Source organism: Anomaloglossus baeobatrachus, chromosome 2 (assembly GCF_048569485.1).
Source record: "Anomaloglossus baeobatrachus isolate aAnoBae1 chromosome 2, aAnoBae1.hap1, whole genome shotgun sequence".
In the NCBI taxonomy this organism is placed as follows: Eukaryota; Metazoa; Chordata; class Amphibia; order Anura; family Aromobatidae; genus Anomaloglossus; species Anomaloglossus baeobatrachus.
The window spans coordinates 758186305-758206436 of record NC_134354.1 but is presented as its reverse complement, the minus strand read 5'-3'; the positions used below and the strand labels follow the sequence as shown (position 1 = coordinate 758206436).

Genomic DNA, 20132 nt, shown 5'->3' with positions numbered 1-20132 from the left:
ACGGTGACAAAGAAAAGAATTTCTTTGTCGGACTCCGTTGTGTGCGGGGGGTGGAGTTCGGGGGCGGAGCTGAGGACGTCAGTGCCGCGGTCTGCATGGCTGGGGACAGGTGAGTGTGTGTGTGTGTGTCTACATGCGTGTGTACATGCGGAGTGCGGGAGGGGGCGGAGCGCGAGGGGGCCGAGCGGGGCCGTGGAGCTGAGGACGTCAGTGCCGCGGGGACTGCAGGGCTGGGAACAAGTGAGTGAGTGTGTGTGTGTGTGTGTACACATGCGGAGTGCGGGAGGGGGCGGAGCCGAGTGGTGAAGTATTGGCCTCCTTGCACACTGTATCCAGGGTAAATATCGGGTATCTAAAAGCAAAGCACTTTTTGCTTGGTTATCCGATATTTATCTTGGTTACCAGCATACACCACTTAGTGCGGGTTCCCTGCCCCCGTAACCACTGTAAATATCGGGTAACTAACCAAAGCGCATTGCTTGGTTACCTGATGTTTATCCTGGTTACGGGGGCGGGGAGCAAGAGAGCGCATGCGCAGCGAAATCCTACAGATCGCGCTGCTCAAAAAACGTTACAGGCTGCGTTGCTCCCGCCCGGCGGTCAGTTAAGAAACGACTGACCGCGACGCAGCGGATGCAACGCAGCATTATCAGTCACAATCCGTCACTAATAGAAGCCTATGGGGGAAAACAGGATTCCTGCAAAATATTTTGCAAGATACCGTAATTCCTCAAGGCTACGGATTGTGACTGATGCAAAACAAAGGAAGTGTGAACTTAGCCTAAGACACCATTTTTCAGCACTTATGATATATAAATAAATAAATAACTTTGTAATAAATCTTATCAGACACATTTTCTTCTCTCGAATAAACAAGAGCACTTGGAGTACTGGTGCAAAAATAGAAAATTTATTTTCAATCTCAGCAAGTAAGAAGGACATTTTCAAGCACAAATTGGGGGCAAAAATACCTGGGTCCCGTGGACCACAATAAAAGAAACTCTGTAATAGATCAATATAATAGGGCTTGAGCTAAGAGTATACACAGATAGTATGGGTATAGGGAGTCAGGCAAGACATAAGGGGGTCACAGTATAAAAAAACCCTTAAAAAGGGCTGCATATATAGTAACTGGTCAGGGAATCAATATATTAACCTGTACGAGTATCACTGAAATGCTTGCCTGCTCATGGTAGGGGTGCAGGGGAGCCAGACCGGAGGAAAACCTCCAGCAAAAGCCTGGGTCCCGTGGACCACAATCATAATGTTTGTAGAATCCTATAATGTGGCTTAGCTCATAGGAGGAGGAGCCCTTAAGGTTATACAGATGGATAATACTGCCGGATTAGGAAGATATACGTAAAGACTCCATAAAGCCCTTTCAAAAAAGTAGAGGTTGGGCCATATGTAAACAACGTGGAGAATAGGTACAGAGTAATAACTTTAGCCCATATCCACAGGGCGAGTGGAGCGCTTACCTAATCAACGTGGTGGTGCAGGGGAGCCAGGCCAAACCAGAGGGGAACCTCCGACGGCCGTTTCGCGGTATATAACCGCTTCTTCCGGGAGGAGTGGGTGCGGTGTGGGGAAGCCGCGCCGCCCTTTTGAATATCCGTCACCCGGTCACGTGATGTAAACCACATGATCGGATGCCGGAGAAATCAAAGGCGCTCGCACAGCGACGCCCCAGACAGCACACTAAGTGCGCATGTGCAGGGCACGCTGGAGGAAGCGCGGCGTCACGGCTCCCTGGCAACAGGAGGGACGCAGGGAGTGCAGATCGCCCGGATGAACACATAGGCACACGTGTGAAAACATAAGTACCCAGTGCACAGCGGACACCACACACACCGCGCCCCCCCTGGTGACGGAGTGGGGAAGGCAAAAATAATTTATCAAGGGGATTTTTAAAAGGACATAAAAGTCCAGGTAGAATGCCACGGGTGACACACATCATCAAGTAAATCTGTCACTGAGCTCAGAAAGGGGACGCGTCACCACCGACGAGCATGACAGGTACTCAAAATGGGAAGTGACACATGTGGAAATCTTAGGTTAAATAGAACAAAGATACTCCTTGGATTTGCCTTACCAAAGTTCAAAAGGGGGGCAGGGTAACAAGGGGAAAAAAAAAGACATTACATAAGTCTAAAAAGGGGCATAATATTAATATTATAAAGCCAAGGACAAATGGCACAGTAATAAGATGGGGGGCAGCCACAATAAATTATGGCTAAACCAGCATGTAGATAATACTATGCATAATATAAGGAGGAAACTTGTACATTAAGATGTCAAATTCTGCAACGTGTCATTTTTCAAAATGTCAATATACATATTTAAAACTCCATTTTCTTCTCTCTCCTCCTGGACTGATCTTTCATTCTCAAAATTCTCAGTTCCTGGGTAAGATCTCTATTCAGTAAAGACTGTTTTAAAGAGATGGCAAAGGAGTGAGAGGCAAAGGGAGGACCTAGAGGCGGAGGGGGGAGCTAGAGACAGAGAGAGAAGCAAGAGACAGAGGGAGAAGCAAGAAGCAGAGGGAGGACCTATAGGCAGAGGGAAAAGCAAGAGGCAAAGAGAGGACTCAGAGGCGGAGGGTGGAAGCTAGAGGCAGAGGGAGGAGCTGGAGAGGGGAGTTGGAGGCACAGAGAGGAGTGAGGTAGAGGAAGAAGCAGAGGGAGGAGCTAGAAGCAGAGGGAGGAGCTGGAGGGGGGAGCTAGAGGCAGAGGGAAGAGTGAGGCAGAGGAAGAAGTGAGAGGCAGGGGGAGGAGCTAGTGGCAGAGGGAGGACCTAGAGGCGGAGGGGGGATCTAGAGGCAGAGGGAGCAGCTGGAGGGGGGAGCTAGAGGCAGAGGAAAGAGTGAGGCAGAGGGAGAAGCGAGAGGCAGAGGGAGAAGCTAGAGGCGGAGGGAGGACCTAGAGGTGGAGGGGGGGAGCTAGAGGCAGAGAGTGAAGCGAGAGGCATAGGGAGAAGCAAGAGGCAAAGGGAGGACCTAGAGGCGGAGGGAGGAACTAGAGGCAGAGGGAGGAGCTGGAGGCAGGGAGCAAGACTCAGAGGGAGGAGCTAGAGGCAGAGGGGGGAGCTAGAGCCTGAGAAAGGAGCTGAAGGCAGTGGGCAAGAATCAAGAGGGAGGAGCTAGAAGCAGAGGGGGGAGCTAGAGCCTGAGGGAGTAGCTGAAGGCAGAGGGCAAGACTCAGATGGGGTAGCTAGAGACAGAGAGGAGAGTTAGAGGCAAAGGGAAAAGCTAGAGGCAGAGAGAGGAGAGGCAGAGTGAGGAGCAGGGGAGAGGAGCTTTAGGCGGAGGGAAGAGCTAGAGGCAGAGGGAAAAACTAGATGCAGAGAGAGGAGCTATGAGCAGAGGGGGAAGCTAGAGGCAGAGGGGGGCTGCTAGAGGCAGAGAGCGAGACTCAGAGGGGGGAACTAGAGGCAGAGGGAAGAGCTAGAGGCAGAGTGGGGCACGAGAGGCAGAGGCAGGAGCTAAATGCAAAGGGAAGAACTAGAGGTAGCGGGAGGAACTAGAGACAGGAAGCAGTTAGCCGCAGAGGGGGGAGCTTAAGTCAGAGAGGAAGTTAGAGGCTGAAGGAAGAGTTAAAGGCATAGGGAGGAGATAGATGCAGAGGGAGTGAGCTAGAGGCAGAAGGAGGAGCTAGAGATGGGGAGGAGCTAGAGACAGGTGGGAGCTAGAGGCAGAGTGAGGAGCTAGAGGCAGAGTGAGGAGTCAGAGACAGAGGGAGGAGCTAGAGACAGCCCCTCCTTCCCTCTTCCTCCCTTTTCCCTCTTCCTCTCTGCATAGAATCTTATAAAAACCAACTGCCATCTTTTATCTCGGATTTAAAAATCTGTGTTCACTGTAGACAGATTTTTCTCGGAAATTGAGAATTTTGATTATGAAAGATGAGTCCAGGAGATGAAACAAGCAAACTTGTCCAATAAGATACATTACAAAGTTGCTTATTTTCATGTGTGCTATTGATTGATGAAATAAAAAAATAAAACGACAGTCACGCTTTAAAGCTTATTTTAGTGTAGTAGGTGGGAGAAAACAGCTCTTTCACAATTTCAGGTTTTGGGGAGTTTTTGGTGTTTTTTTTTATAGCTTTGATACGATATAAATGACTATCTTGCAGTTATTGTTGTTAGTTTGTTTTATACATTTATTATATAGTCATCTGTCAGATTTTATTTCTTTTACTCTAGCAATACAATGTGGAGCTTACTGACTTATTCCAGCCCATGCTGGTGAGCTCCTTGAAGATGAAGAAGGGTGAGGCGGGTGACGCTCCCCGGGTCGTTCACCTTCTCCCAGAACTGTGCTATCTGACTGGTAAGGGGCAACACTCATAACGATGCCCATTGGGCCCTTACAGTGATATGAAAATGTTTGGGCACCCCTATTAATGTTAACCTTTTTTCTTTATAACAATTTGGGTTTTTGCAGCAGCTATTTCAGTTTCATATATCTAATAACTGATGGACTGAGTAATATTTCTGGATTGAAATGAGGTTTATTGTACTAACAGAAAATGTGCAATCCGCATTTAAACAAACTTTGACCGGTGCAAAAGTATGGGCACCCTTATCAATTTCTTGATTTGAACACTGCTAAGGGGTGCTTCACACACAGCGAGCTCGCTGCCGAGATCGCTGCTGAGTCACGCTTTTTGTGACGCAGCAGTGACCTCATTAGCGATCTCGCTGTGTGTGACACTGAGCAGCGATCTGGCCCCTGCTGCGAGATCGCTGCTCGTTACACACAGCCCTGGCTCGTTTTCTTCAAAGGCGCTCTCCCGCTGTGACACACAGATCGCTGTGTGTGACAGCGAGAGAGCGACAAATGAAGCGAGCAGGGAGCAGGAGCCGGCGTCTGGCAGCTGCGGAGGCTGGTAACTAAGATAAACATCGGGTAACCAAGGTGGTTACCCGATATTTACCTTAGTTACCAGCCTCCGCAGCTCTCACGCTGCCTGTGCTGCCGGCTCCGGCTCTCTGCACATGTAGCTGCTGTACACATCGGGTTAATTAACCCGATGTGTACTGTAGCTAGGAGAGCAAGGAGCCAGCGCTCAGTGTGCGCGGCTCCCTGCTCCCTGCACACGCAGCTAAGCGGTGTGCGCTGGTAACTAATGTAAACATCGGGTAACCATACCCGATGTTTACCTTAGTTACCAGTGTCCGCAGCTTCCAGACGCCGGCTCCGTGCAAGCGCAGCGTCGCTTGCACGTCGCTGCTGGCTGGGGGCTGTTCACTGGTCGCTGGTGAGATCTGCCTGTTTGACAGCTCACCAGCGACCATGTAGCGATGCAGCAGCGATCCTGACCAGGTCAGATCGCTGGTCGGATCGCTGCTGCATCGCTAAAGTGTGAAGGTACCCTAACTACTTTTTACTGACTTTCTAAAGCACTAAATTGGTTTTGTAACCTCATTGAGCTTTGAACTTCATAGGCAGGTGTATCCAATCATGAGAAAAGGTATTTAAGGTAGTCATTTGCAAGTAGTTCTCCTATTTGAATCTCCTATGAAGAGTGGTATCATGGGCTCCTCAAAACAACTCTCAAATGATCTGAAAACAAAGATTATTCAACATAGTTGTTCAGGGGAAGGATACAAGAAGTTGTCTCAGAGATTTAAACTGTCAGTTTCCACTGTGAGGAACATAGTAAGGAAATGGAAGAACACAAGTACAGTTCTTGTTAAGCCCAGAAGTGGCAGGCCAAGAAAAATATCAGAAAGGCAGAGAAGAAGAATGGTGAGAGGAGTCAAGGACAATCGACAGACCACCTCCAAAGACCTGCAGCATCATCTTGCTGCAGATGGTGTCAATGTGCATCGGTCAACAATACAGCACACGTTGCACAAGGAGAAGCTGTATGGGAGAGTGATGCGAAAGAAGCCGTTTCTGCAAGCACGCCACAAACAGAGTCGCCTGAGGGATGCAAAAGCACATTTGGACAAGCCAGTTACACTTTGGAAGAAGGTCCTGTGGACTGATGAAACAAAGATTGAGTTGGTTGGTCATACAAAAAGGCGTTATGCATGGAGGCAAAAAAACACGGCATTCCAAGAAAAGCACTTGCTACCCACAGTAAAATTTGGTGGAGGTTCCATCATGCTTTGGGGCTGTGTGGCCAATGTCGGCACCGGAAATCTTGGTAAAGTTGAGGGTCGCATGGATTCAACTCATTATCAGCAGATTCTTGACAATAATGTGCAAGAATCAGTGACGAAGTTGAAGTTACGCAGGGGACGGATATTTCAGCAAGACAGTGATCCAAAACACTGCTCCAAATCTACTCAAGCATTCATGCAGAGGAACAATTACAATGTTCTGGAATGGCCATCCCAGTCCCCAGACCTGAATATCATTGAAAATCTGCGGGATGATTTGAAGCGTGCTGTCCATGCTCGGCGACCATCAAACTTAACTGAACTGGAATTGTTTTGTAAACAGGAATGGTCAAATATACCTTCATCCAGGATCCAGGAACTCATTAAAAGCTACAGGAGGCGACTAGAGGCTGTTATTTTTGCAAAAGGAGGATCTGCAAAATATTAATGTCACTTTTATGTTGAGGTGCCCATACTTTTGCATCGGTCAAATTTTGTTTACATGCGGATTGCACATTTTCTGTTAGTACAATAAACCTCATTTCAATCCAGAAATATTACTCAGTCCATCAGTTATTAGATATAGGAAACTGAAATAGCTGCTGCAAAAACCCAAATTGTTATAAAGAAAAAAGGTTAACATTAATAGGGGTGCCCAAATTTTTTCATATGACTGTATATAAATATGCATCGACCGAACTACAGGGTTTTATTGCAATTGTATAGCGCCACTCCTGTCCAGAGGTTGTATCTGGTATTGCAGCTCAATTTCAGTGAAATGAGCTGCAATACCAGACACATCGTGTAGACAGGGGTGGCGCTGTTTTGAAAGAAAATATGTGTTTTTTTTCTTTATTCATTTGTTAGATGTCGGGGCTTACTCTTTTAGACGGCATTCAGTTACATCTCAACTCCTTGGAGACAATAGATTGAGCCATTCGACAGCTGTCAGCCCTAATGTGCATTGAGTAGAGCAAGATGAGATAAGCGGTCGATAGACTAACGACGCTGCTTATCCCTGTTAAAAACAAAAGGATCCGTCCTGCTCGGTTTCACTGGATCCCTGATCCGCACCCCGTAGACATCAGATCGTTATCAGATCCCATTGATAACAGCAGATAGTCATCCTGCCCTGCCTGTTCCCTGGTGAAAGCGGATCTCAGCCAGGGACGAGCGAAAGGGAAATTCTTGGCAGCGTCTCACCCCAGACGTGTATTCTGCCTGACATTCACACTTCACCAGCGCACACATCCTGGCACCGGGCATCTGTGCTGCAGAGCGACGCTCATGAATGCAGCATTGTTCTGCGTTTTTTCATACTCGCGGGTGACACGCTGCTCCACCAAAAAAGAAGAGCATGTCATTAAATATTTATCTATAGCTCATAAACGAGATGCAGCCGGCGTTACGCCAGCGGTGCTGTCAGACGCCCACTCTACGGTTACACTAATTTGTCCGCGTGCATCTTATTAACATGTTGGGTGCCAAACGGGATGGTGCAAGGCTTCTTTACTGTAAAAGTATTGTCTCTTTTCAACTATTTTTAGGCTCCAGTGATGTATAAAAATAATAAACAGCGTTACATACCCTCCCATGGTCCGGCACTGCGCCTCCTCTGCTGTTCCAGTTTTTGGTAATCAGTTGCTTTCCCAATGTAGCTGCTGAACTCAGTGATTGTCTGCAGCGGTAACAAGTATTGTCAACATGAGCAAAAAACAGAGAGGTAGCGGTGGACCTGAGCTGAATTTATGGGCTAAAAATAGGTGGAATGAAGCAACCCCTTTAAGTAAATTTGCACAATAGGGTAAAGGAGGTTTCCCACCAGCAACATTTATCACCTACCCACAGGGTAACTGAAGAATGGACGAGGGTCCACGGATCAGACCACCTACCAATCCCCAGGATATGGGGCCTAAAGTCTCATGTGTGTCCACCACTATGATTAACAGTTATCTCCTTCCCAACATCCAACATACATGACAGTGCATGTGCAGTGCGGGTGCATGGAGCAGAGTCAGGAGCACCAAACATGGTGAGTACCAGCATTTACAGTGCCTTGCAAAAGCATTTAGCCCCCTTGAATTTTAAACCCTTTTCCCACATTTCAGACTTCAAACAAAGATAAAAAGTTTAATGTTATGGTGAAGAATCAACAACAAGTGGGACACAATTGTGACGTTGAATAAAATTTATTGCTTATTTTAAACTTTTTAAAAAAAATAAATAACTGAAGTGGGGCGTGCAATATTATTCAGCCCCTTTACTTTCAGTGTAGCAAACTCACTCCAGAAGTGGATCTCTGAATGATCCAATGTTGTCGTAAATGACTGATGATGATAAATATAAGCCCCTGTGTGTAATCAAGTCTCCGTATAAATGCACCGGCTCTGTGATAGTCTCCGTGTTCTGTTTAAAGCGCAGAGAGCATCATGAAGACCAAGGAACACAACAGGCAGGTCCGTGATACTGTTGTGGAGAGGTTTAAAGCCGGATTTGATTACAAAAAGACTTCCAAAACTTTAAACATCCCAAGAAGCACTGTGCAAGCGATCGTATTTATCATACCACTGCAAATCTACCAAGACCCGGCCGTCCATCCAAACTTTCATCTCAAACAAGCAGAAGACTGATCAGAGATGCAGCGAAGAGGCCCATGATCACTCTGGATGAACTGCAGAGATCTACAGCTGAGGTAGGAGAGTCTGTCCATAGGACAACAATCAGTCGTACACTGTACAAATCTGGCCTTTATGTAAGAGTGGCAAGAAGAAAGCCATTTCTCAAAGATATCCATAAAAAGTGTTGTTTAAAGTTTGCCACAAGCCACCTGGGAGACACCAAACATGTGGAAGAAGGTGCTCTGGTCAGATGAAACCAAAATCGAACTTTTTGGGAACAATGCCAAATGATGTTTGGTGTAAAAGCAACACAGCTCATCACCCTGAACACACCATCCCCACTGTCAAACATGGTGGTGGCTGTATCATGGTTTGGGCCTGCTTTTCTTCAGCAGGGACAGGGAAGATGGTTAAAATTGATGGGAAGATGGATGGAGCCAAATACAGGACCATTGTTGAAGAAAAAATGTTGGAGTCTGCAAAAGACCTGAGACTGGGACGGAGATTTGTCTTCCAACAAGACAATGATCCAAAACATAAAGCAAAATGTACAATGGAATGGTTCACTAATAAACGTATCCAGGTGTTAGAATGGCCAAGTCACAGTCCAGACCTGAATCCAATCGAGAATCTGTGGAAAGAGCTGAAAACTGCTGTTCACAAACGCCTCCATCCAACCTCACTCAGCTCCAGCTGTTTACAAAGGAAGAATGGGCGAGAATTTCAGTCTCTTGATGTGCAAAACTGATAGAGACATACCCAAGCGACTTGTGCTGTAATCGCAGCAAAAGGTGGCGCTACAAAGTATTAACTTAAAAGGGCCGAATAATATTGCACGCCCCAATATTCAGTTTATTATTTTTTACAAAAGTTTAAAATAAGCAATAAATATCGTTCATCTTCACAATTGTGTCCCATTTGTTGTTGATTCTTCACCAGAACATTAACATTTTTATCTTTATGTTTGAAGCCTGAAATGTGGGAAAAGGTTAAAAAATTCAAGGGGGCCGAATACTTTCGCAAGGCACTGTACCTCCAACAGCTGCGAACAGCGCTATTTCCGATGACATCCACCGTACAAAGAGGGGGCTTCATACCCTCACACCTGACATCCACCATACATAGAGAGGGCTCCATGTCAGGTGAGTGTATATGGAGCCCCCTCTATGTATGGTGGATGTCAGGTGTGTGTATGGAGCCCCCTCTATGTACGGTGGATGTCAGGTGTGTGTATGGAGCCCCCTCTATGTATGGTGGATGTCAGGTATGAGGGTATGGAGCCCCCTCTATGTATGGTGGATGTCAGGTGTGAGGGTATGGAGCCCCCTCTATGTATGGTGGATGTCAGGTGTGTGTATGGAGCCCCCTCTATGTATGGTGGATGTCAGGTGTGAGGGTATGGAGCCCCCTCTATGTATGGTGGATGTCAGGTGAGTGTATATGGAGCCCCCTCTATGTATGGTGGATGTCAGGTGTGTGTGTATGGAGCCCCCTCTATGTATGGTGGATGTCAGGTGTGTGTATGGAGCCCCCTCTATGTATGGTGGATGTCAGGTATGAGGGTATGGAGCCCCCTCTGTGTATGGTGGATGTCAGGTGTGAGGGTATGGAGCCCCCTCTGTATGGTGGATGTCAGGTGTGTGTATGGAGCCCCCTCTATGTATGGTGGATGTCAGGTGTGAGGGTATGGAGCCCCCTCTATGTATGGTGGATGTCAGGTGTGTGTATGGAGCCCCCTCTATGTATGGTGGATGTCAGGTGTGAGGGTATGGAGCCCCCTCTATGTATGGTGGATGTCAGGTAAGAGGGTATGGAGCCCCCTCTATGTATGGTGGATGTCAGGTGTGAGGGTATGTAGCCCCCTCTATGTATGGTGGATGTCAGGTAAGAGGGTATGGAGCCCCCTCTATGTATGGTGGATGTCAGGTGTGTGTATGGAGCCCCCTCTATGTATGGTGGATGTCAGGTGTGAGGGTATGGAGCCCCCTCTATGTATGGTGGATGTCAGAAGAGGGTATGGAGCCCCCTCTATGTATGGTGGATGTCAGGTGTGTGCATGGAGCCCCCTCTATGTATGGTGGATGTCAGGTGTGAGGGTATGGATCCCCCTCTAGGTATGGTGGATGTCAGGTAAGAGGGTATGGAGCCCCCTCTATGTATGGTGGATGTCAGGTGTGTGTATGGAGCCCCCTCTATCTATGGTGGATGTCAGGTGTGAGGGTATGGAACCCCTCTATGTATGGTGGATGTCAGGTATGAGGGTATGGAGCCCCCTCTATGTATGGTGGATGTCAGGTGTGAGGGTATGGAGCCCCCTCTATGTATGGTGGTTGTCAGGTGTGAGGGTATGGAGCCCTCTCTCCACCTGACATCCACCATACATAGAGGGGACTCCATACCCTCACACCTGACAACCACCATACATAGAGGGGGCTCCATACCCTCATACCTGACATCCACCATACATAGAGGGGGATCCATACCCTCATACCTGACATCCACCATACATAGAGGGGGCTCCATACACACACCTGACATCCACCATACATAGAGGGGGCTCCATACACACACCTGACATCCACCATACATAGAGGGGGCTCCATACACACACCTGACATCCACCATACATAGAGGGGGCTCCATACACACACACCTGACATCCACCATACATCGAGGGGGCTCCATACACACACACCTGACATCCACCATACATAGAGGGGGCTCCATACACACACCTGACATCCAACATACATACACAGTGTAAAAGACGGCAAGGAAGGTGCCATATTTGTGAACATAGTAGGGTAAATTTTGTACAAATCACTAGATATGTTGGTTGCTGTGTCTTGGATCACTCTATAGCTGGTGTTCCAAATATTTAAAGGAGACCAACCAGCAGGATTTTCATATATAAAGTAAAGCCAGTACTATACCGGCTCTAGGATGCTGAATTTTACCATACCTTTTGTTCTGAGATTGGATGTTTTATTTCAGAAATATGTGCAAGTAAAGTTCCAGAAATACACTGCTATTTGAGTGACAGGTGCAACACGAAGGGAATATATGTGTCGGGTCTTGCTATCTATTCTTGCTCCTGTCTGCCTGCGCCGGAATTAAAGTCTATGACGGCGACAGGGGGAGGAAGGCCAAGCAGGCAGACAGAGGCGGGAATAGATAGCAAGACCTGACCCACATATTCCCACCCCTTTTGCACCTGTCAATCAAATAGCAGTGCATTGCTGGAACTTTACTTGCACATATTTCTGAAATAAAACATCCAATCCCAAAACAAAAGCTATGCTTACATTCAGCATCCTAGCCCCAGTATAGCACTGGCTTTACTTTATATATGAAAATCCTGCCGGTTGGTTCCCTTTAACTAGTTTGTAGGAAACTTGGCAAATTCTTACCTTTCCCTTTTCCAGATGCCAGTTTAAGTGCCAACGATGGTGACGCTGGCCACACTTGGAGGCCAGAAGTAATTTTGGCAGAATAAGTCTGCAGCTAGCGGACATCTAGGTGATTTTCATTAGTTAGGCTGTCCCGATGATTTCTGCCAGTAGACAGGAGGATGAGCGTGATAAAAGATGGATTTCATATGTATTTATACAGCATCGTTATCTGTTCCCCGAGCGCGGGCTTACCATAGATATGTCAGACATTGCCGTACAGAACTTGTTTTATGGTGCCAATTTCTTCCCGTTTCTGCACTATCACTAGGGCTGTCGAGCCGCGCACTTACGGACTTACGCCTGATGAAAGACCTGTCGCAGGAAACACAATTAAACCCGGAGCGCAGGCAGAAGAGGCTGCAGAGTCTGGCAGAAAACATCCAGGAGTAATTCATTCAACTCGCTTTTGACTTGTTTCCATTACAGGAATCCCATAAAAAAATGACCTCTGATAAATTATTGAGCGCAGCTTAGTAACTCGTGTGTATCCCTTAACCATGTCTGGGGAGGATGGGGAAGGGGAATATTGTGCTAAGTAAATCATTTCCTATTGATTAAGTGTATACAGAGAGGATTCCTGCAAACTCTTCACTGTATGCTCATTAACAATGTAAAGGGTACGAGGATCCGGGACATTGTACAAAAGGGAAACCTGCAATTTATCTCCTGTATTATGCGAAAGGATCTAAATTCAGATATGTTTCCTGTATTATGCTAAAAATGATCTAAATCTATATGTTCCCCCATATTATTCTAAAAAGGAAATACCGTATTTTTCGCTTTATAAGACGCACCTGATTATAAGACGCACCCCCAAATTTGGTGAAGGAAAAGAGAATTTTTTTTTTAATGTTAAATGGGGTCCATCTTATAATGCTAGTGTCCGTCTAACAAATCATATAGGGTATATGTCCCTCATAGCCCCCCATCCTAAAATTAGCCCACTTAATCTGGATATGGCCCCTTATATTGAATATAGCCCCCTTGTGCTGGCACACGTTCCCCTGTGCTGCCTATGGCCCCCTATGAATTGCATACGTTCCCCTGTGCTGCCTATGGTCCCCTATGGATTGCATACATTCCCCTGTGCTGCCTATGGTCCCCTATGGATTGCATACGTTCCCCTGTGCTGCCTATGGTCCCCTATGGATTGCATATGTTCCCCTGTGCTGCCTATGGTCCCCTATGGATTGCATACGTTCCCCTGTGCTGCCTATGGCCCCCTATGGATTGCATACGTTCCCCTGTGCTGCCTATGGCCCCCTATGGATTGCGCACATTCCCCTGTGCTGCCTATGGTCCCCTATGGATTGCATACGTCCCCCTGTGCTGCCTATGGTCCCCTATGGATTGCATATGTTCCCCTGTGCTGCCTATGGTCCCCTATGGATTGCATATGTTCCCCTGTGCTGCCTATGGTCCCCTATGGATTGCATACTTTCCCCTGTGCTGCCTATGGTCCCCTATGGATTGCATACGGTCCCCTGTGCTGCCTATGGTCTCTTATGGATTGCATACGTTCCCCTGTGCTGCCTATGGTCCCCTATGGATTGCATACGTCCCCCTGTGATGCCTATGGTCCCCTATGGATTGCATATGTTCCCCTGTGCTGCCTATGGTCCCCTATGGGTTGCATATGTTCCCCTGTACTGCCTATGGTCCCCTATGGATTGCATACTTTCCCCTGTGCTGCCTATGGTCCCCTATGGATTGCATACGGTCCCCTGTGCTGCCTATGGTCTCTTATGGATTGCATACGTTCCCCTGTGCTGCCTATGGTCCCCTATGGATTGCATACGTTCCTCTGTGCTGCCTATGGTCCCCTATGGATTGCATACGTTCCCCTGTGCTGCCTATGGCCCCCTATGGATTGCATACGTTCCCCTGTGCTGCCTATGGCCCCCTATGGATTGCACACGTTCCCCTGTGTTAGATATCGCCCCCATGCTGCTGCCCATAGTAAAATAAAACACTGTTTCCTTACCTCCTCCAGCGCTGATCTCCCTCCTGTCTCCCTCCGTGCTTCTGTTCCTCCACTTCCTGGTTCTTGCTGCCGGTCATGTGATCGGCAGAGCAGAGTGATCTCATCTCTGCGTGCCTGATCACAGTGGAAGCAGAGACACCGGGGAGAAACGCTGGAGGGGGTAAGTAAAGCTTTTTTTTTTTTAGAATGAGCAGCAGCATGGGGGCCATATCTAACACAGGGGGGGCATGTGGGACGCAGGCTCATATAATATGCACCGCTGCCCCAGCCCGTCACTGTGGTGCGATTTAATGACCATGGTGGTGGACAGCGGCTGTGCATATTATATGAGCGGGAGCAGGAGATCAAAGGCTGCAGCCCGCAGCTTCACCTGCCCCCAGCAGCGCTCCAGAGCGGACCCTGCAGTATATATATATATATATATATATAAATATATATATATATATATACACACACCCTCCCCCCCGTATATTCGGCTTAATAGACGCACCCCCTACTTTCCCCCAAAATTTGGGGGAACAAAAGTGCGTCTTATAATGCGAAAAATACGGTAAATCCAGATATGTCTCTCATATTATACTAAAAGAATCTAAATCCAGAAATATGTATCCTGTATTATGCTAAAAAAGATCTAAAGCCAGATATGTCTCCCGTATTATGCTAAAAAGGATTTAAATCCAGAAATGCCTTCCGTATTATGCTAAAAAGGATCTAATTCCAGATATGTCTCCCGTATTATGCTAAATAAGATCTAAATCAAGATATATTTCTCCTGTATTATGCAAAACAGATTTAAATCTAGATATGTCTCCTGTATTATGCTAAAAAGGATCTAAATCCAGATATCTCTCCTGTATTCCGCTAAAAAGGATCTAAATCCAGATATGTCTCCCGTATTATGCTAAATAGCATCTGGACCCAGATGTATGTCTTCAGTTTTATGCTACAAAGTATCTAAATCCAGATATGTCTCCTGTATTTTGCTAAAAAGGATCTAAATGCAGATTTGTCTCCCGTATTATGCTAAAAAGGATCTAAATCCAGATATGTCTCCCGTATTATGTTAAAAAGGATCTAAATCCAGATATGTCTCCCGTATTATGCTAAAAAGGCTCTAAATCCAGATATATGTCTCCCGTATTATGTTAAAAAGGATCTAAATCCAGATATGTCTCCCGTATTATGCTAAAAAGGCTCTAAATCCAGATATGTCTCCCGTATTATGCTAAAAAGGCTCTAAATCCAGATATCTATCTCCCGTATTGTGCTCCAAATGATCTAAATCCAGATATGTCTCCTGTATTATGTTAAAAAGATTATAAATTCAGATATGTCTCCCATATTATGCTAAACAAAGGTCTAAATCCAGATACCCGGCTCCCGTATTATGCTAAAAAGAATCTAAATCCAGATGTCTCCCGTTTTATTCTAAAAAGAATCTAATTACAGATATATGTCATCCTTATTCCATCTAAATCTAGATATGTTTTCTATATTATGCTAAAAAGATTATAAATTCAGATATATGTCTCGCATAGTATGCTAAAAAGGATCTAAATCCAGATATATGTCGCTGTTAGATGCAGATGATGGCTGTATAGGACAGCTATCAATTGTCAGGATAGATGCATGCTCAGCTCCTGAGCCTGCTCCCATATTGTGCTGTGAGTCCATTTCATACAAGCTGCGCACAAATAGATGTGGTGTTAAAGCCTACCTCCGGATATGGGATAGATCCGAGCGCAGTCTGATACATTGTAATGTAGAGGCCCAGTGGGGACATTTTTGTTCTCCAGTACTTTGGAGTGAAAAGCACCCAAGCTTTGTAATAAATTTAGGCTGTCCGTGCTCCAGAAACCGAAATCCTCCTATAAGAAAATGTATATTTGCCCTATAAGTTTGCTATAGTTATAGTACATTTGATACTAGTCCTGCCTCATTACACATAGCTCTGCCCAGTTTTCTCACTACTTTTCTGAAGTGGCATGAGAAGTCAAAAGCAGCCATTTTTTTGACTGATGCTAATATTTTACATTTTTCCGGCATTTATCATTGAGTGAAGGGGTTGTAAAAAACAAAAACGTTGTCCAATGAAAGCAGGATAGGAGATAACTTATTAATCGGTGGTGGTCCGTCCACTAGGATCCTCAAAATCAGCCGACCAGGGAACGTTCATGGAGCAGCAGTGAACATGCTTGACCACCTCTCCGTTCTTCGCTATAGGTTGCTGCACTCAGCTTTTTCCGGCAGTTCTGTAGACATTGAGTTGAGCGCCGGTCCATTCCCTGTTCTACTTAACAGTTCATAGATTAGGTGATGACTAGAGATGAGCGGACCCATTGAAACATTGAAATTCGGGTTCTACGGGTTCAACCGGACTTTAGATAAAGTTTTGTTTTGGACCCAGACTTGACTTGAACCTCAATGGAAGTTACTAATTGATAGTTTAGCTGTGCGTCCAAATACAGCCACTTCCGGGTGCAGGTTTTTTCATTTTTTTGGTGCACACTACATCCGATCGTGCTGTTGTTACCCCCAGTGAGAGGCCATCAAACACTCCAAGCGGCTCGCACTGATCTGAGCACGAGCGTACCCAAGCACAGCGATGCTTGCTCAATGGTTTGCCTACATAAAGCACTCGATCTCCAACTCGAACTCTGCTTTTTTTTTCGTAAAGTCCATGTTAGATACGAACACCAAACTTGACTTTTCGGGTTCCCTCATCTCTAGTGATCACTTGTTTTCACTGGACACCCTCTGTAATTACATACTTGCACACAGGCAGCCTTAAAGCTAAAATAAGTCATATATACACTCACCAATTTCTGACCCAATTTGCCACCGTTATGTCCCCAATCCTCCCCGCTGGTACCCTGCTTACCTTGACCGCAGTCATTGTGCCCCTTTTACCCTACGTGATCACTGACTATATACATCCTCTGGTGTCAGGAGCCTCTAAGGCCGATGACAGGCTTCTTCAGTCATGATGCCACCGCTATAACCAAGGTATACAAAATACCAGTGGCGAGGATTGGGGATGTGGCACTAGCGCTGAGGATAAAATGAATGACTATACAGTGCCTACAAGTAGTATTCAACCCCCTGCAGATTTAGCAGGTTTGATAAAATGCAAATAAGTTAGAGCCTGCAAACTTCAAACAAGAGCAGGAGTTATTAACAGATGCATACATCTTACAAACCAACAAGTTATGTTGCTCAGTTAAATTTTAATAAATTTTCAACATAAAAGTGTGGGTCAATTTTTATTCAACCCCTAGGTTTAATATTTTGTGGAATAACCCTTGTTTGCAATTACAGCTAATAATCGTCTTTTATAAGACCTGATCAGGCCGGCACAGGTCTCTGGAGTTATATTGGCCCACTCCTCCATGCAGATCTTCTCCAAGTTATCTAGGTTCTTTGGGTGTCTCATGTGGACTTTAATCTTGAGCTCCTTCCACAAGTTTTCAATTGGGTTAAGGTCAGGAGACTGACTAGGCCACTGCAACACCTTGATTTTTTCCCTCTTGAACCAAGCCTTGGTTTTCTTGGCTGTGTGCTTTGGGTCGTTGTCTTGTTGGAAGATGAAATGACGACCCATCTTAAGATCCTTGATGGAGGAGCGGAGGTTCTTGGCCAAAATCTCCAGGTAGGCCATGCTATCCATCTTCCCATGGATGCGGACCAGATGGACAGGCCCCTTGGCTGAGAAACAGCCCCACAGCATGATGCTGCCACCACCATGCTTGACTGTAGGGATGGTATTCTTGGGGTCGTATGCAGTGCCATCCAGTCTCCAAACGTCACGTGTGTGGTTGGCACCAAAGATCTCGATCTTGGTCTCATCAGACCAGAGAACCTTGAAACAGTCTGTCTCAAAGTCCTCGAAGTGATCATGAGCAAACTGTAGACGAGCCTTGACATGACGCTTTGAAAGTAAAGGTACCTTACGGGCTCATCTGGAACGGAGACCATTGCGGTGGAGTACGTTACTTATGGTATTGACTGAAACCAATGTCCCCACTGCCATGAGATCTTCCCGGAGCTCCTTCCTTGTTGTCCTTGGGTTAGCCTTGACTCTTCGGACAAGCCTGGCCTCGGCACGTGTGGAAACTTTTAAAGGCTGTCCAGGCCGTGGAAGGCTAACAGTAGTTCCATAAGCCTTCCACTTCCGGATGATGCTCCCAACAGTGCAGACAGGTAGGCCCAACTCCTTGGAAAGGGTTTTGTACCCCTTGCCAGCCTTGTGACCCTCCACGATCTTGTCTCTGATGGCCTTGGAATGCTCCTTTGTCTTTCCCATGTTGACCATGTATGAGTGCTGTTCACAAGTTTGGGGAGGGTCTTAATTAGTCAGAAAAGGCTGGAAAAAGAGATAATTAATCCAAACATGTGAAGCTCATTGTTCTTTGTGCCTGAAATACTTCTTAATACTTTAGGGGAACCAAACAGAATTCTGGTGGTTTGAGGGGTTGAATAATAAATGACCCTCTGAATAAACTTTTCACAATTTAAAAAAAAAAATAAAAAAACAAATAACATTCTTTTTTGCTGCATTTCACACTTCCAGGCTGATCTACAGTCCAAATGTCACAATGCCAAGTTAATTCCCAATGTGTAAACCTGCTAAATCTGCAGGGGGTTGAATACTACTTGTAGGCACTGTATAGTTTACAGTATATATATTATTTTTCTTTGGAAGAGGTGCCGGCTATGACATACCATTTAGTATGGATTGGTGGTTGACCGACTACTGGGAACCCTATGGTTCCTTGCGAATGGAGTCCTTCAGCTTTTCCGGTGCAGTGAAATGCAGTCAACAACTGATGGCATCTAATAGCCATGGGACAAACTAGAATAAAACTTATTCCCCAAGAACTATTTATGGTTTCCCAGTCCACTCCATCCTCATTCACGTAGAGCAAATCCATTTGTCCTCTTCTTGGACACTCTTCTTTTCGAAAAGTCCTATGTGCCGACTCTTCGTTGGCCGCCATAACCAAATGTATTTTTTCCGATAACAATCCTTGCAGTTCACCTGATGGGTAATATAAGTGCCGGTGACAGCAGCTAATGATGGCATCTCACTAATACCTTCCCCTCATTCATTTCCCTGTTTAGACACTTGATTTATTATCCACACCGCAGTGAGAAGGATGCCTGCTGCACTTAGCAAACCTCTTACAAGTTGGCACCGGAACAGTATATATATTTAATGATGCAATCAGATCCTGTTTCATGCCACCTTCCTATCCTTTGGTTTTGCCAGAAAGGAAGGCCGGTGGGTGACAGAAGCAACAATGTGCATTATTAATGTGCTGATTAGTGCATTTTTTTGTTTCTTTTGGGTCACAGAAGTCGGGAGGCGAGCTCAGAACTTGCAAAATGGGGTGTTCGAATGGAGAGGCAGCTGTCTATCACCGGACGCGTGGTGCCACCTGAGAAGATTTACCTGAGGGATAATGTCGTAAGTGTCCATGAAAGTAAATGTTATGGACAACAAGGAGTGCGCTGACCATGAAGCCAAAAAAATGAACCCTATAAAGCACACACCTCTGCAAAACAAGCTCGTAAATTTCTATAATCTTCATTCAGGATTAACGGGATAGTATTCAGAAATCCCTGCCATTTGTGAATTTACTCTTAACCTTCTACTCTTATCCAGGTTATTTGTGCAGTTTCACAAAATAAAATTTTGCACTTACTAAAATGGGTTTCATGTAGAGATGAGCAATTCGATTTGCACTGCCCTTGTCTTGTATCCAGTCCAGTCATTCAGAGCAACCATACTTCACTTTTGCACCCAGAGCCTTGTTGCTTCTGGCACTTTCTAGGTCACCATTATAGCCAAGTAAGCACCAGAGGTGCCCAGGATGCCAGGTACAAAAGTGTATGCTAGGCTGGAACCAGACCTGGGCAGAGAAAATTTAATTGCTGATGTCAGCACTTTTCAACTATGTTCACACGTTG

At 46.0% G+C, this 20132-nt stretch overlaps 1 protein-coding gene across 1 annotated transcript in view; it reads left to right on the top strand.

Moving 5' to 3' along the window:
- Positions 1-20132, top strand: part of PIWIL4 (piwi like RNA-mediated gene silencing 4) — a 347467-nt gene that overhangs the window by 125815 nt on the left and 201520 nt on the right. The window contains exons 10-12 of the mRNA XM_075337494.1: positions 4201-4327; positions 12447-12564; positions 19518-19629. Coding sequence (XP_075193609.1) covers positions 4201-4327; positions 12447-12564; positions 19518-19629 — 357 coding nt within the window. The remainder of the gene's footprint in view (positions 1-4200; positions 4328-12446; positions 12565-19517; positions 19630-20132) is intronic.